At 42.8% G+C, this 26,186-nt stretch overlaps 1 protein-coding gene across 1 annotated transcript; it reads left to right on the top strand.

The window, feature by feature from the left end:
* Positions 1–1,772: 1,772 nt before the first annotated feature.
* Positions 1,773–24,935, top strand: KIAA1958 (the record flags this gene model as incomplete). Its single annotated transcript, XM_082497842.1, has 2 exons — positions 1,773–2,928; positions 23,890–24,935. 2 exons carry the CDS (start codon positions 1,773–1,775, stop codon positions 24,933–24,935), a joined length of 2,202 nt encoding a protein of 733 aa, XP_082353968.1.
* Between the last annotated feature and the right edge of the window lie 1,251 nt (positions 24,936–26,186).

Raw genomic sequence — 26,186 nt, 5'->3', positions numbered from 1 at the left:
ATAAAAGTTAAAAATATAATTAATGACAGCAAATGTTCCTATGGACAACCTCCTACATTTGATGATTTAAACAGATGATTTAGAGCAAATAAGGGAGGCCAACAGACACATACAAACCGAGCATTACCACTACAACCTTAATTAAGGCCCTGAGGGCAGCCATGGGCCTTAATAGCTCTGCTCAGTCCAGGAGCCCCATTTCAGCTCAGACAGGATCTGTCAGTCCAGTGCCCAATGCCTGGGGCTGGGGTTGTCCCAGCTGCCTGGCCCCCAGCCCCAGCAGTGCCCTAATGTTCATCAAGCAGTGACCAAGCCCCGTGCCATTAATTCCAGACATACCTCATAGCCATGCTAATTCAGAAGCTTACTACTGAGATTGCTGAATTTTGATCCCAGATACCTTGGTAAACCTATCAGGGAAAGAAAGCTACAGTCCAAGAAGGTACCTGTAAATAATTTCAGTGTTTTTAGGTGAGTTATGTTACAATTCTTTGCTCTTCTTTGTTTACTGAAAGAATGGGCAATATTTAAGTTTACTTTATTTTTTCCTTCTTTTCTATTCACATAAACAAATTAAGCACCTCCTGCATCATGTTTTGTTGTCTTTTTTATGATGTTAAAAGAAAGGTGCATTGGAGAAACAACTGCAAGGTCTCCTAGAAAGTCGTAGTGCTCAAGTCCTGAGAAGTTGAGAGCTTGCAGTCTTGTGTGGGACACGACCTTGCCTGGAAAATATTTGTACCATATGGGCAGGAAGCAGGTTCTGGCAGGAAAAGATGAACATGCAACAGATTTTGTATTCATATATTTTACCTGAAATATCGTAGGATTCGTGGCCTTTGCCCCAGAAGTCCATGCCTTGTGCTCCAAATTTCTAAATAGTTCTGGTGAAAATGGCAGGTGTTTGTCTTGAACAGAATCATCATTTAGATCTGGGGAAATAGACAATATGGTGAAAAGGCAAAAGGTTCAGATCTTAAGGAAGGGTACAACTTAAACCTTGCAGGTCCCTTAACCATCTGTTAAGCCTTTAGACAACTGATGATTGTCAGTATAGCACAGTTAAGAGTGAACTTGCTGTTTTTTCCTTATATTAAAAACTAAAGTTTCTGGCCTTCATTTTGATGCCTCTCAAATCCAGTTGAAAAGGAGATATTTGATACATTTGAGAAACATGCATAAATGATGTAAAACATCATAAAGTTTCATTGGGTACAGAGGGAGTGTGTGAGTTGGTTCTTGATTGCCACCCTGATGTTCAAGATGAATTGTACGTTTTAAGATTTTATTTAATTTTCATTTCCTGTGTATGAAGACAGAGTCACCATCTCTTTGGCTGCACCTGAATTTTGTCAGAGATTTAAGCTTCAAATCATATTGCTGCTGATACTGAACTGGCTTGTTTAACAAGCTGTTTTATCTTACTTTAGTTGTGTATTGCAGGGATATTCCTTCCCTTGGGTTTAAAGGCATATTTTTTGCAGGCAGCATGAGGAATGAGGCGGCTTAAAAGCAGGCGCTGTTTTGAGAAACATGCTTTGGAGCGCATGCAATGAGAGTGGAATGGGTTTAGCGGAGTTTATGAATGTTTCACTTGCCCGTGCAAATGTGGTCTTGCTTTGGGAGTGCTGAAGAGCGGGGTTTTGCTCTCTGTTTGCAGGCGAGCAGGAAGCATGAGCTTGGCAACATGCGACTGTGAGTGCCAGGACCCTGTGATCTGAACCGTGTCTTCAGCTGACTTCCCAGCGGCGAGACGCTGTTGATCCTGTGCCATGGAGGACTGCCTTCACACCTCCTCCGAAAACCTCTCCAAGCTGGTGAGCTGGGCCCACAGCCACGGGACCATCTGCAGCCTCATCCCCAACCTCAAGCACCTGCTTTCCGAGGGGGCCCACGGCAACCTGACGGCCATGTGGGGCTGTAGTGCCGGCCATGCCTACCACTGGCCCCTGGCTGCCACTTGTCGGGCTGGCTCCCAGGAGCGTGTCTGCTTCCAGGACAGCCGCAGCTTCAACTCGGACAGCCCCAGCATGCTGGGGGTGCCCTCAGAAGCGCAGGCCAGCCCCCTGGAGCGCTACCCAGGCCGGCCGGGGAAGGCCAAGCTGGATTGCACCCGCACCCGCGACTCCTGCGACTTCTCCTACTGCAGCGAGCCGTCAGAGCTGGGTGAGCCCGTGGAGGAGTACGAGGACGAGGCCACCCTCTTCGACATGGTCTGCGAGTCCTCCGTCACCGACGAGGACAGTGACTTCGAGCCGCACCCACACCGGGCCCCCGCTGGCCCCCGCAAGCGGCTGGCTGCCGGCCTGCCTGCTGCTGCCCAGGCCCAGCCCGCTGATGAGGGGGGCGGTGAGGTGCTCCTCAAGAAGATAAAGCAGGAGCTCCCTGAGGACTACTACATAGTGGCCAATGCTGAGCTGACAGCCGGCGCCGATGGGCCAGCCCTGGCCCTGACACAGATGTCCAAGCCCAAGCCGCAGGCCCAGGCTGGGCCCTCTTGCCTGGGCCCTGCCAGGGCCCTTCCCCAGCCGGCCATGGGCCCTGACCCCGATCCGCAGCGCCTCTCCGCCTCCCCGCCCGGCCCACCCCGGCTGGCCACACAGAGGCCACCCCGGGGCCCACTGGCCTCCCCGGCACGGGGGACAGGGGGTGGCCCCGTGGCTGCTCTCCAAGTGCCAGCCACCAGCTCCAACGCTACCACCGCTGCTGGGAAACCCATCAGCATCCCCCTCTCAGCTCTGCAGCTGCCTGGTCAAGAGGAGCCACCGGCCGCTGAGGAGAACCTCCCGCCTGCCCCACAGCTGGTCCCGGGTGGTGAGATGGCAGGCTCGCCCTCAGTGAGTGCTGAGCCCGAGGTCAGCTCCAGCCAGCAGCAGCCCCACGCTGCCCCCACTGCTACCCCTGAGGCAGCAGCACAGTCAATGCCAGGTAGGCTGCTGGGCGGGAGTCAGGGCAGCATCATTTTGGGGGTGGCCCCCCAGGGACAGCTTGGTGAGGGGACAGCCAGGGAGGAGGTGCTGCATTGCACGAGGGTACCCTGGTCCCACCGGCTCATAAGTCAGTAGATAGACAAGCCCCCCTTCCCACTTGGAAGAGGATTTGGAAGACCTCAACTGAGCAAAGTCCAGGAGCACCTCCTGTAAGCAAGTGTATCGCTGCCGTAGGGAAAGGGCTCTTTTCGTACAGGTTTACAGGTCCATTTTGCGTGCAGTTGTGTCATGGGAGAGGGCTTGCAGCAGCCTTGCTGACATGAAGCCTGTCCGTGCACACTTTCAATGAACCAGAAAGAAGTGGTCTTAGCCAAGTGAAGCCTAGAGTTGGGGTTTGGGTGTTGCCTTCACCCTGTTAGAAAAGTGATGTTTGACATGGAGAGGCAAGGGAGGGCAAAAGGAAAGTACCTGGGGAGGGATTTGCGCTTCTATAAATCTTTATTAATCAGTTTCCCTGACCCGTAAATCAGCGCAGCCTGCAGAGATTAGAAGGACAACCACAACCTTAACCATGAAATTGATAACACTTAAACTTTAATCCAAGAGAACAAAAGATTTTTTTTCCCTCTACAGTAGAAGTTCTCATGTCCTGTGTCCCTCATTTTCTTCATCCCCTGTTGCTGCCAAAGCACCAAGAATTAGCACAAACAGATCAACATTATCAGATGAAGAGCATGTTAAATCAGCGCACTTCTGAATGATTATCCCACGTGCAGAATAACTCAGTGTTTGTCATAGGTCTTCTGGAGGTCTGGTTTTGAGCAGACTCGTGAGCTCCCTCAGGAACTGAGTGCAGACAGTGCTGGGTTTGCTCTTCAACCTGGTGAGTGGTGCCATCCCAGGAGGAGACTAGGACAGGAGCAAGTTCCCTGTCTGCTCCCTTGCTGGTTCAGCCTCAGAGTGTTTGGTCAGACAGAGCAGAGCCAAACAGTGGAGGGAGGGAAAAATTGCCTATATGCAGTCCCTGTAGCAGACTGTAAGCATTAAAAACCAATTACTTTAACAGCCTGGATGATACTTCAACCTGTACACCCTGAAACCTGATTGAATGCTACTAAATCTATTAATTGCAAGAGCTTGCAGATCTTGTTGCCAGGTAAAACAATGGGCAAAGTTAAATACCCAGTTTTGCTAAGTAAAACCCCTCTAAGCATTAGAAATTAGAAAGGATTATAATTGTCTTAGTTACAGCAAAGCACATTCTTCATTGGGACCCATTTCTGCATGGCTGCATCTTTGAGATGTCACTGTGCAGTAGTACTTCCATGTAATATCCCTCATGGAAATTCCCTTACAAACCTCCCTCTGGTTTAGAACTGACTCTGCTCAGCTAAATATGAGAGATATGGGATGCCTGATGTCAATCTGAATTGCCTGGTAAACCTACTTATTCTGCATTCCTTAGTTTATAATGTGTCACTGCTGTATATGCTAGAGCTGGTTTCTACCAACCTGCCCCTTCAACTTGCTCAGTCTCAAACTTGCAAGCTGGGACAATGGAATACAAACCTAGGCAGAATTTGTCCATGTAGGTGTGAGTTATCTGGGAGAGTGATTTACTTTCAACAGATTCATTAAAATAACCAAACCCTTTCAAACTGCTTTTGCCACGTCCTCAGAAGCCAAACAAGGTCAGCAGTTGTTAACTGCATAGGGTTAAATCTTACAAGAAGATTACAAGCACCACATTTTCACATTTATATGGTTTCCAGAACAGGGTTGGTTCATGTCTAGTGTCTCACTGTGAGGACAAAGTGGGATTGCATCTGGATTTACACCCACTGTGTAAATCAACCCTCAAAACCTCCTAGTGCTTTTTACATAGGCAGCAATGTTATGTCCATGTGCTGTCCAAATTCCAGTTCAGTCAGTTATGTTCTCAGTACTTAAATTTCTTGTGTTGTTCTCAAAAAGTGTTATGCAGTTCCTCTCCTCAGCCTAGTATAGTGTTGTTGTAATATGCTGTTACTGTACTCAGAGGTAGCTGCACTTTAACTAGGGTAAAATGATTGACTTATGACTAAAACTTGATAGTCACGTCAGTAAAGTCTCCGATTTCCATACAGCCTGCTCCTTTGGGAAAGAAATGCTGGCATAAATAAATCTTCAATTTGCAGGAAAGCGGGCAATGTTGGCAAGTAAATTTATTACAGATGCACAGTTCTGCACAGCAGATTCTTGCAGATAAAATGTGGAGGTCTGATTAAAGACTAGAGTAGGGTGATGGCTCACGTACAGTGATTTTGTTAGGTTGTCTCTTAACAAAGAGCTATGTACTGGAAGTAGAGCGTGATACATAAAATTTGAGCAATATTGAATACAAGAGGGTATTTATCTATGATATGTAAAAATGTTTCTGTCCCAAACAGACAGAAACAAGGATGAGTATAATGTGGAAAAAAAAAAAAAAAAAGGCAGGAAGTACTTATACCAAGGAGCCTAGAGCTTTTTTTTGTATATAGACTCGGGGGATGCTTGACAAACAAACAAAGGTATGGTTGAAAGTGAGCAGGGAATTTAAATTCTGCCTTGTTCTCTACAAAGTGTTGCTTAATTTTAAAATAATATATGACACCTTGCTCCTGGTCCCATTAGAACTGGTTGTATGTTTATAGGTCTTTGCAGGACTAAGGTATTAAATGGTAAGTTATGATTAAAGGGTGCAATCCAACCAACAAGAAGTATTACTCTGAGTTTTAGCTTAAGTAACGTACCTTTGCATGTGTATCAGACACAGCTGATAGTTTCCATGTATGTTAATCTTGTAGGTCATGAAAGTTTGAGTGAGATTCTCCATTAAATCAAAAATATTGATACATGTTAGCTTCGGCCAGTTTAAGCCACATTATACTTTTGGACTGGACTAGTTTATCTTTCAAACAGTCCTTTTTTTTTTTCCCTCTTTTACTCTCTTTAATTAAACCATGGCAACTGAATGTGTAAGCAGGGACTTTACAAAGGTATTTTTGTGTCTTGAAAGTGAAGTGGCATTCCAGTGAAGATTCAGTGAGGTTAGACGCTGATTTCTGTTGGGTTCAGGTCTCCATCTAAGCATTGTGGAATATACTGAATTATTTTTGTTAAACTTCAGCCCTAATAAGTTGACATTCATCTGTGAATTTTCAGATTGTTCTTTACCTCTTTATTAGCAAAGCCTTCAAGAATGTATGTAGGTATTATTTAGTCCCTTTTTCTTGTGGAAGAAAGTTTTGGTCCTCAGAGAGGTAGGACTTACTTCATAAGCAGAATTGCTGAAGTATGTATGAAGAATACTTACTTTCCACCTGAAGACTGAGGGCAAAGATGTGCTTTGGATTAACAAGACGGTGCAGCAAGACATCTCTGGTCCAACACTATAAATACAGGAGCAAAGAGTTCCATGAGGATACACTAAAAAGATGTCAAATCCATATGTACAAAATGTGCAGATCACAGAGTGTAGTGAGTAGAGATGCAAAATAAAATATCCTGTAAATGAAGTGACTAGGGTTGTTGCTTCTGTCAGAGATGCGACAAATCATATTCTGTGGGTACCATCACAATGCCATCATGCATATCCATCACTGAATTCGCCGGGCTGCTGGGTGATGTTTTACACGTACAGGTTTTTGCAGAGTTTGGAAGGGAAACAAATCATCCACAAGCACCACTGCTTTCTTAGTCAGTGTGCTGCACGCTATCCCTCTGCTGTGGCTATCGAACAGTATCAGCAGTTGAATGCGTGCCATGATGGATGGTGCCCTGGTTTGTGCTGAGGGCAGTACTTAGCCTTCCTGACTCTTATGCTGTGAGCTCCTACCCATTCTTTTCTTTTCTTTTCTGTAGCTGGTATGTCAGGATCCCAGATCAGTGCCTAGTGATCAGCTTAGCCTGGTGACTTGGACAAAGATCTAGTTCTGGTCCTGTGCTCTCATCAAGGGAAGGTGCGAGCAGGGATGGTAGGCTTTCATGATTGGCACCTAATGTGGGTTGACTGTTGCTCTGCTCCCAGTGTAGTCATCCCTGTCAGTTCCCGGTGTTCATATAATGTCTCTACCTGAACACGGCCATTATAAAATGCAGTGTGTCTGGGGGTTGTCTGATGCTGATGTAGAGCTTTTAGATGGAATATTTTTAAGTATTTTTCTGCAATCAAACAAACAAGGACCTCTCCCTTTCCCTCTCTCTCTCTGTGCAATTGTGTGGGTTTAAATTAAGTGGGAGCTGAGATCCTCTTTGTGAGTTGTGAAGACTTATGGATTAGGAGCTGTTAGATGAGCATCAAAATGTTGCAAGACTTAGAGGAGAAAGAAGTCCCCCACACCTCATGAATTGCCAGTTTTGACTAGGTTTAGCTTAAAATCCTAAATCACTGTTTACACTGCAAGGAAGAAAAATGTGTCAGTTAGCACATTCTAAAGAAGTGCAAACAAGAAAAAACAATGCTGGTTTTTAGAGGTATATAAAGCATTAGCCATACATACAGAAAGGCCAAATTAATCCCTGCTGCACTGCTTCCAAGTCCAGTGGAACTGTGCCAAGAATGAATGTAACACAAGGCAAATAATCATGTCAAAATAAAGTTACAAAACTTTATTTAAGCTCTTCCAAGAACACTGAAATAATTTCTGATCGGTCTCTGTGTTTGTAATTTACATACAAAGATTGATGACTTTTGGCAAAAGTGACTGCTGAAGCCTGCATCCAGGAACATACGCTGCTGAATGTGGTCAAGTGAACAATTAAACATATGTAGGGGTGAGACAGTATCTTCCTCTTTGTGTTGGACTAAAGACTTTAGTTCAGAGTCCGCTGGTGACTCTTTGGGTTCCATAATTGATACCTATTCTTGCTCTAGTAGCTGAACTAAAAATAAGAAGTGCCGAGATACATAATTACAAAAAGCATAGTACTTTTTTTTTTTTTAATTTGCAAGGGAGTGGCTTATTTAGAAGAATAAAATCATTATAGTTTTAATCATCACAAAAATGAAGCGTCCTGCACTGCTGCTACCTTCTGATCTTGCAGCCTGGATTTGCCAGCCCACTCCCACCCTTAATTATCTGTGTCCAACACTGTTAAATTATAAAATAATGTTTTGTGGGCTTTATTCTCGAAGTTCTGCTAATGAGGCAGATATTACTTATCTTTACAATGTTGTGAGGGAGTTCTATTTAAAAGCAGGACAGTATCATAAAAAGGACAAATTCAGCCTTGGCAAAGTACTCATCTGTTTGCTTTTATCATCTGGCTACACAGCATGACAATCAAATAAAAGAAAAGAAGCCATAGTACTAATAATTCTAATACAAGAGTATGTTTTATGAAGCTGTTCCTACAGGAAGCATTTATCAAGCTATTAATTCTTGCAGGGGAACACTGAAATGAAGACTCCTCAAGTAGTACAACATCTTTAGATTTTCACTGTAGTTAAGAAATGTATTTATCACCATTTCAGGATTCCACATGTATTCCTCTAGTGGAAATTCCTTTTAGACACAGAAGGCTCATGCCTATTTGCAACCTTGAAGACCAGCAGCAGACTTGTCATGTAGAGGACGATTTTCTTGCTGTCCTAAATACTAAGTATTTGTCAAAGCAGCTACACACACAAGAGATAGGGCTGCTGCTTTTCTTGATGTCAGGGCTTTTTTTCCCTGTTCACTGTGGACCTCTTCTGAGTGGAACTACCTGCAGCATGCAAAGACATCATCTGGCAGCAGCGTTGCTGATATATATACATTTTGGAGGAAACTGTTCATAAATATTCACGCTGAAAGTAGGTTGGTGTGGGAGCTGTTTGGGGGTGGGTTTTGAGTTGTATTCCTGCAATAAAAACTGCATAGGCCTATTAATCCTCTGTAACAAGTTAGAAATGGTAGTTTCATACAGTCTGTGGAAGCTGCTTGCCTGTAGCTAGGAGTGGAATCCGTACCCTCAGAAAGGTCTATTGCAGCTAGGCCCCAGCAGTTTTTAAGGATTAAATCTGTAAAGCATGCCAAGTTCAGCTGCCAAACAGTCAGGAATATTTGCTGGGGTTCTGAATAGAAGAATTGCATCACTGCAAAGTATTGACACTTCATTTAAATCTATATTTTTAGTTCAAAGTACCATAGCACAAACAGTATTAAGTAAGATGGTGTGTCATATCAGAAGAGAAACTGCCCACTGCAATGAATGGTCGTGTTCTGGAGCATCGTCATTCATTTCAGACTTAGAAATGTACCCTCTCCCCCATTACCCCAACATGGAAGGCAGAAAAGCAAAAAATAAGAAGCACAAGTGAGAAGTGGAAAACAATTATTTTTGCAAGACCAAATGACCTAGGTGCTCTCCCTTTCACTAAAGGCATCTTAAACAGACTACTGTTCTTTGCAAAGTTTTGTGATACTGGTATATAAAGGAAGAAAATAAGGCCTCTGATGGTTCCAACTGTCCTGAAAACATGTGGAAACAACAAGGGAAACTGGACAAGTCTGTACTGGACTTCACTTTATTTTTAGGAAATAGAAAATTATTTAACATTGTGGTTTTGATCAGAGATGTTTTCTTTGTATGGCCTTTGCAATTTCTCTGTTTAATTTTGGAGCTATTTTCATCTTATGATTTGTGAGTCTGTAAGTAAGAAAAGAGAGGGAAGGCAAGATCAGATTGGGATCTGCAGAGGAAATGCAGCATAGCAGCCAAGGGAGACGCTAACCCTGGAAAGGCCTCAGATGTTCACTTTCCTTTTGCACTTTGGATGGGGTGCTGGAATGGAAACACAGGACTTGGCATTTTAGGTCAGGATACTTTCTCAGACTGTTTTTCCACTTTGGATGAGGCTAGCACTTCTGTAAATTTGTCTACCGAAGAACTATTTAACGTATGTATTTAATGTCTAAGCTGTTAATACCAGCAGTAAACCTGGGGAAGAACTGCTTTCACCTGTCTCCATTATGGGAGCATGCCATTTTTGCATAAACTGTTCTGTGAAGCCATTACACAATGACTTCTCATTTCTCCCATTTTCCTCATACCTAAATTATTTCCCTCTTAGGGAGTTCTGTGCTGTCATGTCATCTTCTGTTTATGCTTGCAGTGAACCTAGAACCTGCTTGTGCATGAAACAGATCACTAAAAATTTCTGAGTGTATTTTCTGTCTGTCTAAGCAAGATAAGAATTTTGAGTACAGAAATTCTTGTTTGACTTTTTCCAAAAAAGAAAAAAGAACGTGACAGTAGATATTTTATCATGTCCAGCAGAGCACAGAGCAGTGCTTGCTAAAACATCCAGATCCTGGAAGCACTGAAACATACTGAGATACGTCTTTCTTTGATAAAGTATACCTAAGTGAAACATTGAAACATCTGACCACGCTGTTTGCAGGAAGCGTTGAACCAGGCTGTTAAGTCAGAGCCTCGAGAGAGGGACACTGAAATGCCTGCCTTCCTTAATGAATCTTTCTTGCTGGGACACTCCACGGACTGGTTGCACAAAAGCTGCTTTCGACACTGGTTGTTCTGAATAGTTTGAATGTGGCTAGGGGGTTCTGTGGGACAGGTGGGCAGAGCTGTATTTTCATTTCCCGAATGAGTCCGCATTTGTCTGGAGCCAAGCAGTGCTGCTCTGCAAACATGGCAGGATGCTGCTGGTCACACAGATGTTGTGTTACAGGCAGCAGTTCCCAGGTCCTGACTGCCACTGAATCCTGCCCCTGGTGGGAGCTGGGAACAGGGCTTCCTGAATGCATGATGTGTGAAAAGTGGTGCTGAGGACCTTGCTGAGTCTGATGAAAGCTTTATGTTATGTGCTTAATTATACATTGACCATTAACTGTGTTGGCTGCATCTTACTTCTAACATATACTTGTTGCTCCCATTAACTTTAATTAAACAGTAGGTGCACACACGCACACAGAAATACTGTATGTGTTCCTGTTTGTTAGGATATCTTTAGACCGGCAGTAACACTGTGGTCTCTTCTTGCTTTTCATTAACTGTGTCTTTGTGATGAAAACATCACTTGAAATCATAAACTATGGATAAATAATACTTAATCACTTGCTTGCTGATTTGTCCTTGCGGCAGGGGGAGGGAGAAAGAAAACAGCTGGCCTTCTGTTTTGTTCAGAGAAGGAAAAAATTGATTCTGAGCTATTCTGACCCAGGTCACATCACCCCAGTGCAAAAGCTGAATGAGCTGTATTACTGAGTTATTTCAAGCAGGACATACCTGTACCCAAAGATCAAACCTTTGAAAGATAAGGACGTTCATCTCTGATCTTTGAATAGCTTGCTTCAGTTTTGTGTTTACACTCGCCTCTCTCTTACCTGAGTATCCACGTAATACCCACGTCTGCCCTACTACTGTGGCTGGTCAAGGATAGCAGTATGAATGAGCCCCAGAAGGATGGATGGTTTTGTATGGGAATAATTTAATTTTGTCCACAACTTGGAGCACTCTTCTGATTGTGGTGAGCTCTGTCCTTCTGTCATGTGGATGTGCCACGTTATGTTTTTTTTTTTTTCTGTCATTGACTCTTGGGAAACGGAGTGCTGCCAGTTGTTCAGCACTTGCTTTCTCTTACTGATGATACATCCAAGAAAACAAATTAAAAGACAAGAAAACTATTCTTGGCATTACAGTGCATCATTCATGCCTGTGTGCTGATATACGCTTTGCTTTTTGCTTACAGATTTACATTGCTTTTTTCTCTCTGTGCAAAGAAGCATCTTTTTGCTTCTGTTTCCTCTCCCCTGATTTCAGATAGCCCTCAGAAAACGTACAGTTTGACAAATAACTTTTCCCATTTACCATTCACTTGTACAGTTGTTAAATACATTAGCCTGTTTATTGTGCTACTGCATAATAAAATAGCCATATATATGTATAACATACATCCCTGATTATATCCATTAAACTATACCCCATGTCCCCTCTTACATGAATTAGCTGGTGTCAGTTTTGGTATGAACTCATTCAGTAGCAGGGGAACTGACTGTTCCTATCCTATATAGAAAACCAAATTATTTTTATGGAAATAACAATACAATCCTGCCAGGAAAATTTTGACAGTGTAATTACAGAAGAGAAATAATAACAATATTCTGAGGAGCAAAGAGGTGTGTATGTGTGTGTATGCTCTCTGTATGTGTACACAACTAGAAAAAAAATTGAAACTCCTCTATTTATTTAAAGAGACTTTACTCAGGTAGAGCTGCAAAATGTGATTAAGTATCTATTCAATTAAGCTATGGTAAAGTAAGTTTAAACATGTATCCAAGGACAGAAATAAACAAGTTGTACCATGAACAACAGCCTGGTTCCCGGTGAATGTACGTTCCTTATCTCTTTGTCTCCTCTCTGTGCAGAATTTCCAGCTGCTCCTGTGCCTCTTGGGACTCCCCGTCCTGGCAAATGCCTGGACGTGCTGTGGCTAGTCTGGAACAAAGTATGTGCACTTTGGTCAGTAAGGGTGTGTGAGCAGCTGCCCAGCAGAGTATCTAGCGCCTGAGGTCTGTGGCCTTTTCCCAGGTTGGGATGTATTCATGTCTCTGCCCAGCTGTTGAGCCTTTCCCAACCTTGTAGGAGCTTTACATCTTTGAACTTCCACCCTTTCCTAATATGGTAAGAGTTGTGTTTGCAAAGGCTAAAGTAAAGCTCAAAGTCATCATTTTTTTCTGGAGTGCGAGGAGGAGAGGACTCTCAGCACAGGCTCAAAACAGAAAAGCAGGCTAAAAAATCCCTTTTAGAGCTGTTTCACTTTAAGCATTGCACTTCATCCTCTCTGGAGAATTGTGTAAAGAGCTGGTCCTTATATTCTGCTCTCTGGCCCAGTAAAGACAATGGGAATACTGCGTTAAAAGTGTGCATTGAAACTAGTTAGGCTAGGTTGTAAATTGTGAGCTCTTCATAGAGTTTGTGCCCTTCATAGCTTGCTTCACTCATAGTGGAGAATACACAGTGCAGAAAGGTAAAAGCAAATTGGTCTGGTCGGGCAAGATCACCATCAGAGAATTTCAGAAATAAACCTGCAAGCTCAGTAACAAGCCAATTCAAGTACTTGGCTAAATAAAAGATGAAGGTGAGAGAAAAGGTACTGAAATGCAGTTCTTTGGGTTGCACGGGCTGCGATCTGTGTTATCAGAAGTCAATGGCACAAGCTCCCAACACATGTTTCCTATTACACCTGCATTAGATAGTTCAGCTGGAATAGAAAAGGGTACCTTTTGATTCATTACCAATGGCACTTTAATAAAATAGAGGGAGAAATGTCTGCAGTCTCTAATAAGCAATATATCAACTAAGCACTGTCAGCCTGTGTAGAGAGCTCCACAGCATGATTTATTATGTTAATTACAGTCATGTGGGCCTCATGCTCTTAAGTCTGAAACGGCTCAGATTCTCAGCTTGATTTAAGAATATGCTTTGGCCAAGACTTAAAGTGCAGCTTATTATGATTAATGTAATAAAATATTTATTACATACTCCTTTTCTTTGTTTCACTGCTTGTTGCCCCAGTTAGACTACCTCATTCTGAAACAGTTATATAAATTAGATTTCAGATGATGAGAATCCTCATCTGTTTTTAATTTCTCTCTTCAGTGTTGTCCTTTTTTTCACATTCCTTTGTTCTAAGTCTCCCCTCTCTCCCCTTCGTCTCTATTTCCCTCCCATATTTTCCAGCTCTGCTTCTCAGCTGCTGACGGGAATGAATCAAAAGCAGGCAAACTTCATGGGCCCTGGCTCATCCCTTCCAGACCTCCTGCATTGCTTTCTCCACTATGCTTATTAAAGTTAGCTCTTAAATACAATGACATTAAAACTGGTCGTAGGCTGTAGCTGAAAACACGTTAAGCCTCTGGTTATATGGGGTAGCATGTAAAGAGAAGACTAAACTGTAAGGGCATATATGTTTGTGTCCTGTTTCTCATTCTTCTTCCATAGGGCTTGCAACTGCAGAGAGGCACAAAATTCCATGGCACCAGATTTTCCAAAATGCCATATAAATTTGTACATTTGATTTTGTGCAAACCAGCCCCCTAGTTAAATTGCTGGCTGACCAGTCGGTGCTTGTGAGATCTGTTTACACATGTAAATCTGGCTTTCTCTGTATGAGAGTGTAAAGGTGGAAGCCTTATGGAAAATGTAGCTTCTTGTTTTTCTTATGTAAGAAATGTGTTTTTGCCATAAGAATTTGTATTTTTCCCCTAATGCTTCATTAATTTTTAAACAATAAGCTTAATTCAACAAAGGATGTGTTTCTCAAATCTTTACAGTTTTTTCTTTCCTCATTTTGATTTTTTCTACTTGTTTTTTCTCTTAGCAACTTTTTAATTGAGTCATCTTACACATATATTATTAAGTGTTGCCCCTCTTCCACCTTCTAGACATGTAATGACTTAGTCCAGTTGATACTGGATGTATACTGAAGTATATACTGAAGTATATATGTATACTTAAATACAGGGACCACAATCCAGAATGCACTTAAAATATGCTTTGTGGAACTGGAAACTTATTTGGGAGAAAAACAGGTATTCTGCTGAGGATCTGTGTGCAATACTTTCTGGACTTGTGCCAAGCCAGCCAAGTCCTCTTGGAAAATGAGTGCATCACTTCTGCCATACATTATCCAGCTTCCAGTTCTCAGGGTAGGTTAGAACGACATTCGATTCCTTCTACCACAGATTGTGAAGTAAACAACATGCTCTGAAAGGGCAACATTTCACTGTGTTGCTAAAAAGACCTGCATAAAAAAGAATTCTATTTCCAGAGTTAAATATTTAACCTGAAGAAAATCATAGGCAAAAAGTGTATCTTTTCTTTAGCCTTAAACTGAAATCAGTACTTTGAGTTTTCTAAGTGGAGTCAGCCACTAATTGAGTGGAAATTACTGGAAGATTACATGGCTGAATACAAAGATGCATGCTCAATGTAAAGCTGACATTTGCTTCATATTCTGGGTAGTGTTTTGCTACTTATCAACTCCAGCAGCACTCCAGTTTCACCAGTCTACCTGATTTTTTTAACCTGAGCTCTGAAAGAGGAGCAATTATGTGTTAGGAGTGAATGTAGTTGAAGCAAGTGTAGACAGTTATTTTGAAAGGAAAGGGGTTTCCCATTTTTTCAAAAGTTTTCTAATGTTTTTATGTTTGCAGTACAGAAAACTACGAACATGGCTTTTATCCTCCACCTGTATAAAAAGTTGTGTCCCTGAACAGTCCATTATATAAGGGTCCAAAAAATTTGTTTTTAGAAATCTCCTGTAAAGGTAATAGCTAGTATGGAAATAAGAGAGGGATGAGGCAGGGCAGGTATACCTGGAGCTGATTCCAGGCATGGTTATAACCCAGGTGACTGACTTGGAACAGGGCAGCTAAAATGGCAGACTCCATTCCAGCTGTGAGCTGAGTGCATTTTGCCTAGACATCACCTAAATACGAGATATATGGGTTTCTCCAGTGCTTTTGAAAAGTATCTTCTGCTTCTGCTGTTCTCCATGCTGTGCCCCAGGGAGCAGCTGTAGCATCCTGCTGTGGAGTGCCATGGTGTTGGACAAGCCTGGGAGAGCTGGAGTTGGTGTATTTGTTCCTGCCAAATGGAGGTGGGATCTGGGTAAACATGAACCGAGTAACCCTACTGTCGAGATACAAAGGAAATGCATCCCATTTTGCATTGCAGCAATTCACACCAGTCCATCACAGAACAGATTCAAAAGGTGATAGGAAGCTATTCAGTGTCATACTCCAGAAATAACACTGTAAGTGTTCAGTGGAAGAACTGAAATGTGAAGTAAAACTAACAACACTTCTCTTTTTCACTAGCCCTGACAAAACCAAAACCAGACAACTAGATGAAGTGAAGATCATACCTGAACAAATTAAAACATTTTTTATCTAGAAAATGCATTTTTAGAATCTTTGTGTTGAAATAGCTCAGATGACACGTACAGTCAGATGAAGGCAGGAAGTCTTGTACAAATCAAACTCCCTACAGCTCTGCTGTTTTGCCCTGTTCATTAGTGATTGGTAGTGTCCACTGCGTAAAATGTTGATCCGGTCAGTCATAGGAGGACATAAATTCTTAATCCCTTGTCATGGCTACAAATTTTCTCTCATCTGAGGATCATGCAGTAGTGCCATTAATATTGATATGAATTTTATTGTTGATTTTGCCAGCAGCCAGATTGCACCTTGTATCTTTCCAGGCTGTTGTGGTGAGAAAGTAGTGAAAGTGAATGCAAACTGAAAACCAGCACTAGTGTCTGAGCAAGCATCCATTTATCAGACCATTCTGTACCTTGAAAAAATGTACAGCTGACTAAAGTTTATTTTAGTGACTCTTACTTCATGGAGATACCAATGCTCATTTGCTTGGAATCTGTGTCCTTTTTTCTTTGATAGAATCTAAAGCTTTTTAATTTTAGAATCATAAAATATTTCACTGATAATTTTGTTGGAGGAGGTTAACTGAATAGAAGATAATTTGTTTTGGCCAGAAAGCATAACATCTTTCATAAATGGATTTTAATGAATAAATTTCTATCATACTACAGATTTTATGTGCTAATGAAAGCCTTTTCTGAAAACGTTAAGATAACGTAGAGTTTGACTCTAGTAGTGGAAGTAGGGAACTTTAATTGTTAAACAGAATTTAGTAGCAACATCAGATAGGTAGGGCTAAAATTCAAGAAAAAGTGCAGGAACACTTTCTTCTACTTCAGTAATCTGAAGCTAACAAGTTAATCATTTGATCCTTCAGGGCTCAGAAGCTGTTAGATGTCAAAACCTGATGAAAGTCTCCAGGCAGTCCTAGGGTTTCCCCCCTGCTCTTTTGACTGTGACTCACAAGCCTAAGCTTAAATAAGTATGATTATTATGGCAGACGAGGCGCACTTTATTTGGCCTTAGGACTTCCTAAAGAAATGGTTATTGCTGGATATGAAATAATTACATTAAAACACATGTATTTTTGACTTAAGCCTTTGACTACTGCGTGTGTGTAGGAGTTGCCCCACGGAACTTAGTCCGTACCAGACAGTAAAAGTACCAAAAATACAATTCTCCAAGTGTTTAGCACTCCCTGTCTCTTTATTTCAGGGTGTTTCTGCCGATGCTTAGAGGCACTTCTGCCAGGGAGACCTCCTGCCCTTACCTTCACCCTCGCTGTTCAGCGGTGAGATGGGAGAATGGCTTCAACTTGGCTATTCCTGTGATAAAGTGAAAACCAGCCGTCAACTTTCTAAGTTTTGCATGCAGAAAGAGGACTGATATTTGCGGATGTTGTGGTAGGATGGTGGCATTCAGCCACTCCTGTCAGGGGAGCTATAACACTGCTTCCAGGAGGGCAGGTTTGTCAGAGAGTCCCCGAGCTTTCCTCCCCACCCATGACTTGACCATACCTCCCTTGTGCAACAGCACAACCTCTGCCCACTGTGGTTGTTGACTTGAGAATGTCATTTGCCCACAGATACCTTTTTGAAACAGGAGGGGACAGGAGAAAAGAAAGGTAGGAGCAAGCTGTGGTTTGCATTAACTGTTTTAGTGGGCTGCATATGGCTATGGCCCATATCGCTGCTTTTCAGTATTTGAAGGGGCAAGAGCCAACCTGCAAAGTGCTGGGAAGTGGAGAGACAGCACTTAGCTCCAGCATGGAGATATGTGGTACCTTGTGTGCAGTTAACTAAACTTTTTCACCTGAATGAAACCATTTTGGTGGAAGCAGGTCTGCTGCAGAAGCATTTTCCTAGTCAGAACACAAACAGGACAGAGAAGACTTTGGCTGGTGGTGTGATTACCACCAAGAAAACCCACCATACTTTTAATGTACTTCTGAGATCTCGCTGCCTGCCTTAAGCAAAGTTTAAGACTGTTTGCAATAATAGCTCAGGTTCCTGACTCCCGCTAATGTTACAAAACCTCTCTGAACATTAACAATCTGCATCTGTCTGTCGTGAAAGCAAGTGCCTTTCCCCCTGCCATACATAATTACAGAGGTTATGTCTTTTCCAGGGAGTCTGAGTATGTGTATGTGTGTGAGCTAAAATAAAAACAACCCTGAGTTTGATAACTGTCTGATAACATTAAGTCTTGGCTGCGTTCAGATCAGATTATGAGGAGATCAGAAGACAGCTGTTGCTGTGTGGGAGGGATCATCTCATGGTTGAGGGCTAGGCTGGGATACTCGTCTCCCACTAGGCTGGCTATTTAGTCTTTGCCAGGTCACTTTATCTCTTTGGCTACATTTAAACTGGAACATCTAAACTACTATGCACTTTTTCAAACTCTTAATTGGGAGTTTGCCCCCCATCCCACAGTAGGGTGGGTTTTACTGGCTTTTTCTGCCACGTTCTGTTTTTCTTGGTAATGAAAATCCCTTGTGGGATCAGATAGGAAACATGAGAGCTCCAACCAGGTCCTTTGTGCAGTGATGCAGGTGAGGGGGCAGGACCTCAGAAAATGCATCTCCAACTCAATTTACTTTTTAAGTTTCTGCTTGTAGTCTGTAAAACAGGGGTAACAGCACTACCAGCTCCAAAGGCTGTGTTATGACAAGGACAAGGCGTTAAGGATAGCTTGTCTTGGTAGATCAATGATGACAATAATTTTTGGTCGGTTGGTTGGTTCAGACCGTTTTACTAGCTGAGACAAATTAGAGAGTATCTGTCTTCCTAGAGCCTAACAACAGACACCTACAGAAGACTGTGAGAAAGGTGCAAGCGTATATGGCACCTCCCCAGTCTCCTATCCTCCAGAAATTTGCAGCTCAGGGCCTTCCTGATAGAGAGGTGTTCTCTTGTATTGAGGATCACTTTGTGATATTTTTTTTTCTGTGCTTTTACCCAGTTTTGGAAACCATGCACACTGAAGGGCTGATGGTATTGTGAGCAGTGGAGGCCCAAGAGCAAACAGGTTTATGTTTGCAGTGGTCAAGGAACAAATGTAGATCCTCACCTGTGTTTTCAGTAGTTTCCAGCAGGACCACAGAAAATTTAAAAAAAAAAAAAAAAGTAAGCCCTGGCCAAAAGAGCTTTTGGTCTCTACTCAGCAAGACGCAGCAAAGTGAGACCAAGCAAACATCTGGGAACTGTTACATTGGAAACAGTCCTGTCTCAGGACAAGAACATTCACTTTCAATACCCAGACCTGGAGATGAAGTCTTGTACCTCAGCAGTTCTCCCAGCTTGTCAGATCCTTAGCATAACATACACATGTTCAAAAATTCACTGTGATGGCACTTGAGATGCCTTTTAGTCTTGAGTTCTTAATGACTGAATTACTCTTATATAGTCTTTCTTGATCTGACAGTCTGGGTGGATTTGTAAGGAACAAAATGACATTACACCAGCCTAATCTACTCTGACAAGGTCACAAGGCCCTATGGCTAGAGCAAAAGCAATCAATGCCAAACATCCAGACTGTGGTAAAGTCTTTGATTCTGTTTCTGCTTATTTCCAGTAGGCAAAGAGAGATCTGTAGAGTAGATGGGTTTGTTGTAAGTATTTTACAAGGGCCGTTTGCAGACTGCACCCAGAGAATAAGTTTTGTGGTCTCCTTGTCCTGTCAAAGGCTGTATGGAAAGAATGCAAGGTGCGCCTGGTCTTGGGCACTGTTTCATTAGTGATACATCTTCAGGATGCCATCCAGAGGGACCTGGACAGGCTTGAGAAGTGGGCCTGTGTGAACATGATGAAGTTCAACAAGGCCAATTGCAAGGTCCTGTGCATGGGTCGGGGCCATCACAAGCACAAATACAGGCTGGGTGGAGAATGGATTGGGAGCAGCCCTGAGGAGAAGGACTTGGGGGTGTTGGTGGATGAGAAGCTCAATGTGAGTCGGCCGTGTGAGCTCACAGCCCAGAAAGCCAACCATATCCTGGGCTGCATCAGAAGAAGCATGGCCAGCAGGGCAAGGGAGGTGATTCTGCCCCTCTACTCCACTCTAGCGAGACCCCACCTGGAGAACTTTGTCCCGCTCTGGGGCCTCCAACATAAGAAGGACATAGACCTGTTGGAGAGAGTCCAGAGCAGGGCCACAAAGATGATCAGAGGGCTGGAGCACCTCTCCTGAGAAGACAGGCTGAGAGAGTTGGGCTTGTTCAGCCTGGAGAAGAGAAGATTCCAATGAGACCTTATAGCAGCCTTCCAGTACTCAAAGGGGGTCTACAGGAAAGATGGGAAGGGAGTCTTGATCAGGGAGTGTTGGATAGGATGAGGGGCAACAGTTTTAAACTGAAAGAGGGGAGATTTAGATGAGATATTAGGAAGAAATTCTTTACTATGAGGATGGTGAGACACTGGCACAGGTTGCCCAGGGAAGTTGTTAAGGCCCCATCCCTGGAGGTGTTCAAGGCCAGGCTGGATGGGGCTTTGAGCAACCATGGGCAGGGATTGGACCTAGGTGATCTTTCAGGTCCCTTCCAACTCTAACCATTCTATGATTCTATGATCCAAATGGCATAATTGTACTGGGTCTGGCTGGGTGGAGTTAACTTTCTTCATAGCCACCCATACCCTGCTCTGTTTCAGATTTGTGGCTAAAACAGGCTTAATGACACACCAATGTTTTTGGCTGTTGATAAGCCAGACTTGCACAGTGTCAGGGCTTTCCGTTTTTCCCATGCTGTTCCCCCAGCAGTTAGGTCTGGGGTAGGCAAGAAGCTGGGAGGGGATACAACAGGGACAGCCTACCCAGATTAACCAAGGGAATATTCCCTGCCCTACAGCATTATGCTCAGCAATAAAAATGGAAGGCAGGGGTTTTTGGGGGGAGGTGGACATTGCTCAGAGACTGAGCATTGGTCTACTTGTGGGAGGTGGTGAGAGACTGCCTTTGCATCAATTGTCAGTTGGGTTTCTTTTTAATCTTTACTTCAGTTATTAAACTGTGTTTGTCTTCACTTATGGGTTTTCTCACTTTTGCTCTTCCTATTCTCTTCCCCATCCCTCTGGGGTGGGGAGTGAGCAAGTGGCTGTGAGGTGCTTAGGTGCTGACCAGAGTCAACCACAACAATAGTAGAGAATAAGATTATGAAATTCACAGAAAACACAAAGTTTGGCAATAATAAAAGTGTGCCTGGATACAATTTATGTCTCCGTGGTAGTTGGAGATGGATTATATGGTTTCTTTCAGCGCTATGAAATCTCCTTGGTTAAATGAAGAAGACTTTAATGACATGAAGAATTATGTCTCCTTCCTCAGCTATCCTAGGCTATAAAGAGCGGTCTTAGTTAAGTTAGGCTCAGCTGCCTCATCTGCCTTTGCTGTGGATGAAGGGCATATGCAGATGATGCCAGTGGCTCAGCTGACATCTGATGATTTTGGCTCAGTCTGTCCATTGGATCTCAGTGCCTCCCTGCATTCGTGCCATGCTATAAGATATCCCTGATATTTGAGCAGTCTCACAGGAAGAGAATAATCAACTACCATTGCAGGCTGTATTCACAGTCAAAATTGAGATAGCTCTCCTTATGTGGCTGGGCAAGAAGCTGACCCATTATCTTTAACATTTCCCACCTGCCATGTGGAGTCACACACCACAGCACTGCAGGAATGCAGTGTTTCTGGAGTACTGCTTCACTCAATGCAACTTCAGGGGATCTTTAATTCAGCATGGGTTTTATAACTGTTAGATGCAGATATGGCAATTTCCTTTGCAGATTAAGGAAAGATGCCATAACATAAATGACTGACTGGGTGTCACTGCTGTGTTGTGACAGTCTATCCTCTAAGAAGTAGTGATTGATGACATGTATAAACCAGAGCCATTATATGTGCTGTTTATATTGAAACAGTACTTAAAATGTGAGCTGTCAGTCAAAGCACTCATTACTTACACAGTGCTATAATAAGTGATGGTGGGTGCAGAGAACAAGGTACCAGAGTAAATGTTTGTTTCAGAGCTTCAAACAGAGTTGTCTCTTTATTTCCAGCCTGCATCAAGCCATAATGAAAGGATCTGTCCTATACATGGCCTAAAGCATGAGATTTCACTGCAGGCTGCTAGGAGCTCTTTGATACTGACATCAATATTAAAACCTGTTTCTGGAACAGGCTGGTGACCTTTTCTTTTTCCCCTTGCGCACAGTTTGAGCAAACCTCAGTGCTCTGTGGCAGCATTTTTCATGGTTGCAGAAGCATCCAAAGGCCTCAGCTGCAGGCTCCTGCTTCTCTGCTTTGCAGAGGGTTTGAGAACCTCTCTCAATAGGCTCTCTCAATAGGTTTCACTGAGTGCTATGAATGCAGTGGATGCCTCGCAGTGAAGACACAGGACCTGGTACCAGGGGATATAAACTCAGCCCTGTTTCTGGCCTGCTGGCAAGTACCGGTGCACGTCACTTCCCGTGCCGCTGTCTGCAGCTGTGGTATGGAGGTGATGGGATGAACTCTTTTCAGAGTCACTCTGTAGATGGGGGGAATTAGAAACTGCCCAGCTGTGCACCGACATTTCTGCATTGCATGAAACATTGCAGGTGGGCTAGGGAAGGAGATAGGGCCACATTCCTGCTGCCTCCCCTGTTAACAAGCTTGCAGGGCAGAGTGGGCACGAGGAGCAAGTGTCTGAGCACTGCTGCGAAGCATGGGTATGCTACACGGCCTGACGTGAGCTTGGCCTGAGTAACAGACAGGCAACGGGAACTTCACCTGGTCTCATACCACTTTGTGGTGTGTTTGTTGGGTGGGAGACACCTGGCAAGTTACTATGGCACTGTTGAAAGGACACCAAATTGTATGTTTTTTGCAATGAGATAGAACAAAAAAAGAACTTGCTTTTTCCCCCTCTTCTGCCTATTAAGTGGAAGAGAGAAAAAAGAATTTTCCATTCACAATTACAGAGAATAGTCAAATCATTGAATTTTTCCTTCTATGCATTTGTTGTTCATTTTCTAAAACCATCAAGGGTTGTCATATTCATAATGACAGTTCCACCTACGTGCTTGTAAGCTGCATCCTTGTACAAACAGATAGTTTGCATATGCCAGGAAAATAGTCCTTAAGTACACACATCACTTACATGTAAAAAGTTTTTCCTTTTTATCCCAGTCTTATGATCAGCCTGAAAATCAGCTGTCAGTAACAACCATAGCAGCCGTAGCATCTAAATATTTTGGTTTGATATGTCATGGAAGGACATATTGTAAGGACCTTTGAGTATAGCCATATAGAGCAATATAAAGTTGTTTCCAGAGTTTGATCTTCTGCAAAATCAAAAGAAATGGTCACAATTGTACTTCCACTGTCAAGGCACAGCTTGATTATGTAGAGAGACTGTATAATCATGTTTCTCTTCCATATCTTCTGATGTGAACATATTAACTATTTCTTTTATTCTTCTACATTTGTAATGCTCTGTAGTAGTTTTACTTGCCAAATCCCTTGTTAGGATGTGCTGCTTTGTTTTGTACTGTATATTTCTGTCTATATTTATTTAGCTCTTCAAAAATGTGTCTGATTAAAGATAATTTTTACAGCAATAAATATGATGCTTTAGTTATTTTTTGTACAAAAAAAAAATGGAACCAGTACAACCTCTGGTTTCACAAATGAAGCAATTCAGAATGGGCTTATTGCTGGGACTGGGCCCAGCACACAGCATTGCGATCCATAGAAAAACACTCTACCTTGCATTTTTTCTAAAATGCAGATTGCCTCTAATCGCACTGTTTTCCACAAATCTTCATGCACACCTGTGCCCCAGTGTCATGAGGAGCTCACTTTGGTTTTGTGCCATGCTCTAGTACATCATTTGTGAAACTGAAGTTGGCTTTTCAGTCATGTGACAGGTATGTAATGATGTTTTCCAGTGCTTTTTGTGAAATTGATTTTAATTTTTTCCCTTTTTTTTCCTTTTTAAGGAAATTCGTTCTGGGGCAAAGCGCATTGCACAAACTCACTGCTTCTGCTTTCTTTTTTCTTTCCCCTTCTCCCTCTTCCAGACCAGGATGAGAGAGCGGCGGAGCTCAGCAGGGAGCAGAATGAGAAGACCATTCGCAGCACGCAGACGGCTCTCCGCAATTTCCGAGAGTTCCTCATCTCCAAGTACCCCTCTGAGACCCGGGAGATCTATGTCATCCCCTGCAAAGAGCTTGATGCCTACCTTGCTTCCTTCTTTGTGGACGCCAGACAAAAGGATGGGTCTGAATATGAGCCAAACAGTCTGGCCAACTATCAGTGTGGGCTGGAGCGGTATCTCAAAGAGCACAGGTATGGATACAGTATTACGAGGGATAAGGAGTTCAAGAGGTCCCAGGAAGCTCTAAAGCAAAAGCAGATAGAGCTGAGGTGTAAAGGAAAAGGAAACAAGCCACACAAATCCATGAAGCTCACCTTTGCTGATGAGCTTATCCTACGCAAAAGAGGCTTGTTGAGCCGGTACAATCCCGAAGGGCTGTTGAACCTTGTTTGGCTAAACAACACTAAGGCGTTTGGACACTGCACGGGTTTCCATGGGTCCACCCTCAAATGGGGAGACATCCGGCTGCGGGTGACAGAGACTGGGTTGGAGTACTTGGAGTGGATGGGGCCAGACAACGGAGATGTCAATGCCAAGAGCAAGAGAGGCGGGACGGACTCACGGGTGTACGCCACCCAGCACTCCCCGCAGACCTGCCCTGTGCAAGATTACAAGGAGTACGCCCAGAGGCGGCCTCCAGCCATGCGCTATGAGGATGCGCCTTTTTACCTGTCTATCAAACCCGTCGTCAACTTGGCTGCGCTTCACTGGTACAATTGCCAAGCCCTGGGGAAAAACAAGCTTGCCAAGATGGTAAAGACGATGTGCGAGAAAGGCAACATCCCCGGCCGGAAGACCAACTTCAGTGTCTACCAGAGCTGTAGCACCCTCTCAGAAGCGCAGAGCAACCAGCTGGTGCTGATCTGCAATAACTTGAGCCAGCAGGCTGCCCAGTCCATGGCGAGCCACTCCAATACTGGCAACTTCATAGTGTCAGCATCCTATGACTCTTCCTCTGACACGGCTTGAAAGAGGGGTATCACCTGAACACTTTTTTCTTTTCCTTTTTGTTTCAAGCATTGAATTTGTGCCCAATAATACACATCAACTGTGATTGTACACTATTCCCCCATAGCCCTCTCTGCAGTGTTAATTCACTTTATAAAAATATATAAATATATAATATATTTTTCTTTTTACAAATAAGTCAATAGAAATAGTTTAGTATTACTAACATAGTATTTATAGTGTTGATACAAAAATGAAAGGTACTAATAGGTTAAAATATAAATGCAGATTTTAAAAGGACAAAAATGGTTCTCAGGCAACACCAGATAGACTGGAAATACCATTTTTAACATGCACACATCAGTGAGTGTAAATCCCCAGGGAGGCTTACGTAGCAATTCTATTTTGAAGCATTTTTTCAACTTCTTATTTTAACATGACCTCCCAGAGTGGAGGAGACAAACTTATCACTGGCTGCTGCTTCTTACCTGCTGGCTTATTCTTGATCAGCAAGACCAAGAAATAAGAGATACATCAATGTAAGTTCATGAAACCATTTACAACAATTTTTGTCTGTTTTTTATTTTATTTCCTGAGGCTCATTTATGCCAGATGGGAAAAAAATCCTGAAGTCAGCTAAAGGCTATTTTTAACTTTTGGTTTTGTTGGTGATTTTCTGTGATCAAAATGTTGCTGGTCTTTAGACTAAAAAGTATTGTTTTCAACAATATGCAAAAGTATAATGGCAAAACCACTGTCATACACATAATTTTAACTGTTTAAGCACAGGTTGTTAGTATTTTGTCACTGTGTATACTTAATGTAAGATCTACTGACTTAGAGCCACTCTTTCAGTATTCTGGGAATGCAACAGAAAAATCCCTAATCTTATCCCAAACTGTACAGAAAAAATGCATCAAATATGTCTTAAGCCATCATTTGAAATCTGCAAAAAAATAGCATAGAGTGTAATGATAATTTCATATTTACTACAGAAAATGAAAAAGCTGGGTAGTTGTAAGTGCTGGAGAACAAATTTTTCAGCTACACATAATCTGTTTCCATTGTAGACTGGAAAATGTGCATGTGAATCTGAAGGCAGAATTTGGTCCTTAAAGCCTTGGAATAATGAGTGCTACTGTTCCAACATTTGACTTTGCAATGTAATTTTTCTTCTTCTCCAAGTATGGGAAAACACTAACAAATTCAATATTTCAGTGAATGATTATATTCTTGATCTTTAAAATTATGTACAGTACTTCTCAAGTACTG

The sequence above is a fragment of the Vanellus vanellus genome, assembly GCF_965231255.1.
Source record: "Vanellus vanellus genome assembly, chromosome: Z".
NCBI lineage: Eukaryota > Metazoa > Chordata > Aves > Charadriiformes > Charadriidae > Vanellus > Vanellus vanellus.
The sequence above is the reverse complement of the archived record's forward strand: the minus strand, read 5'-3'. Positions and strand labels throughout refer to the sequence as shown.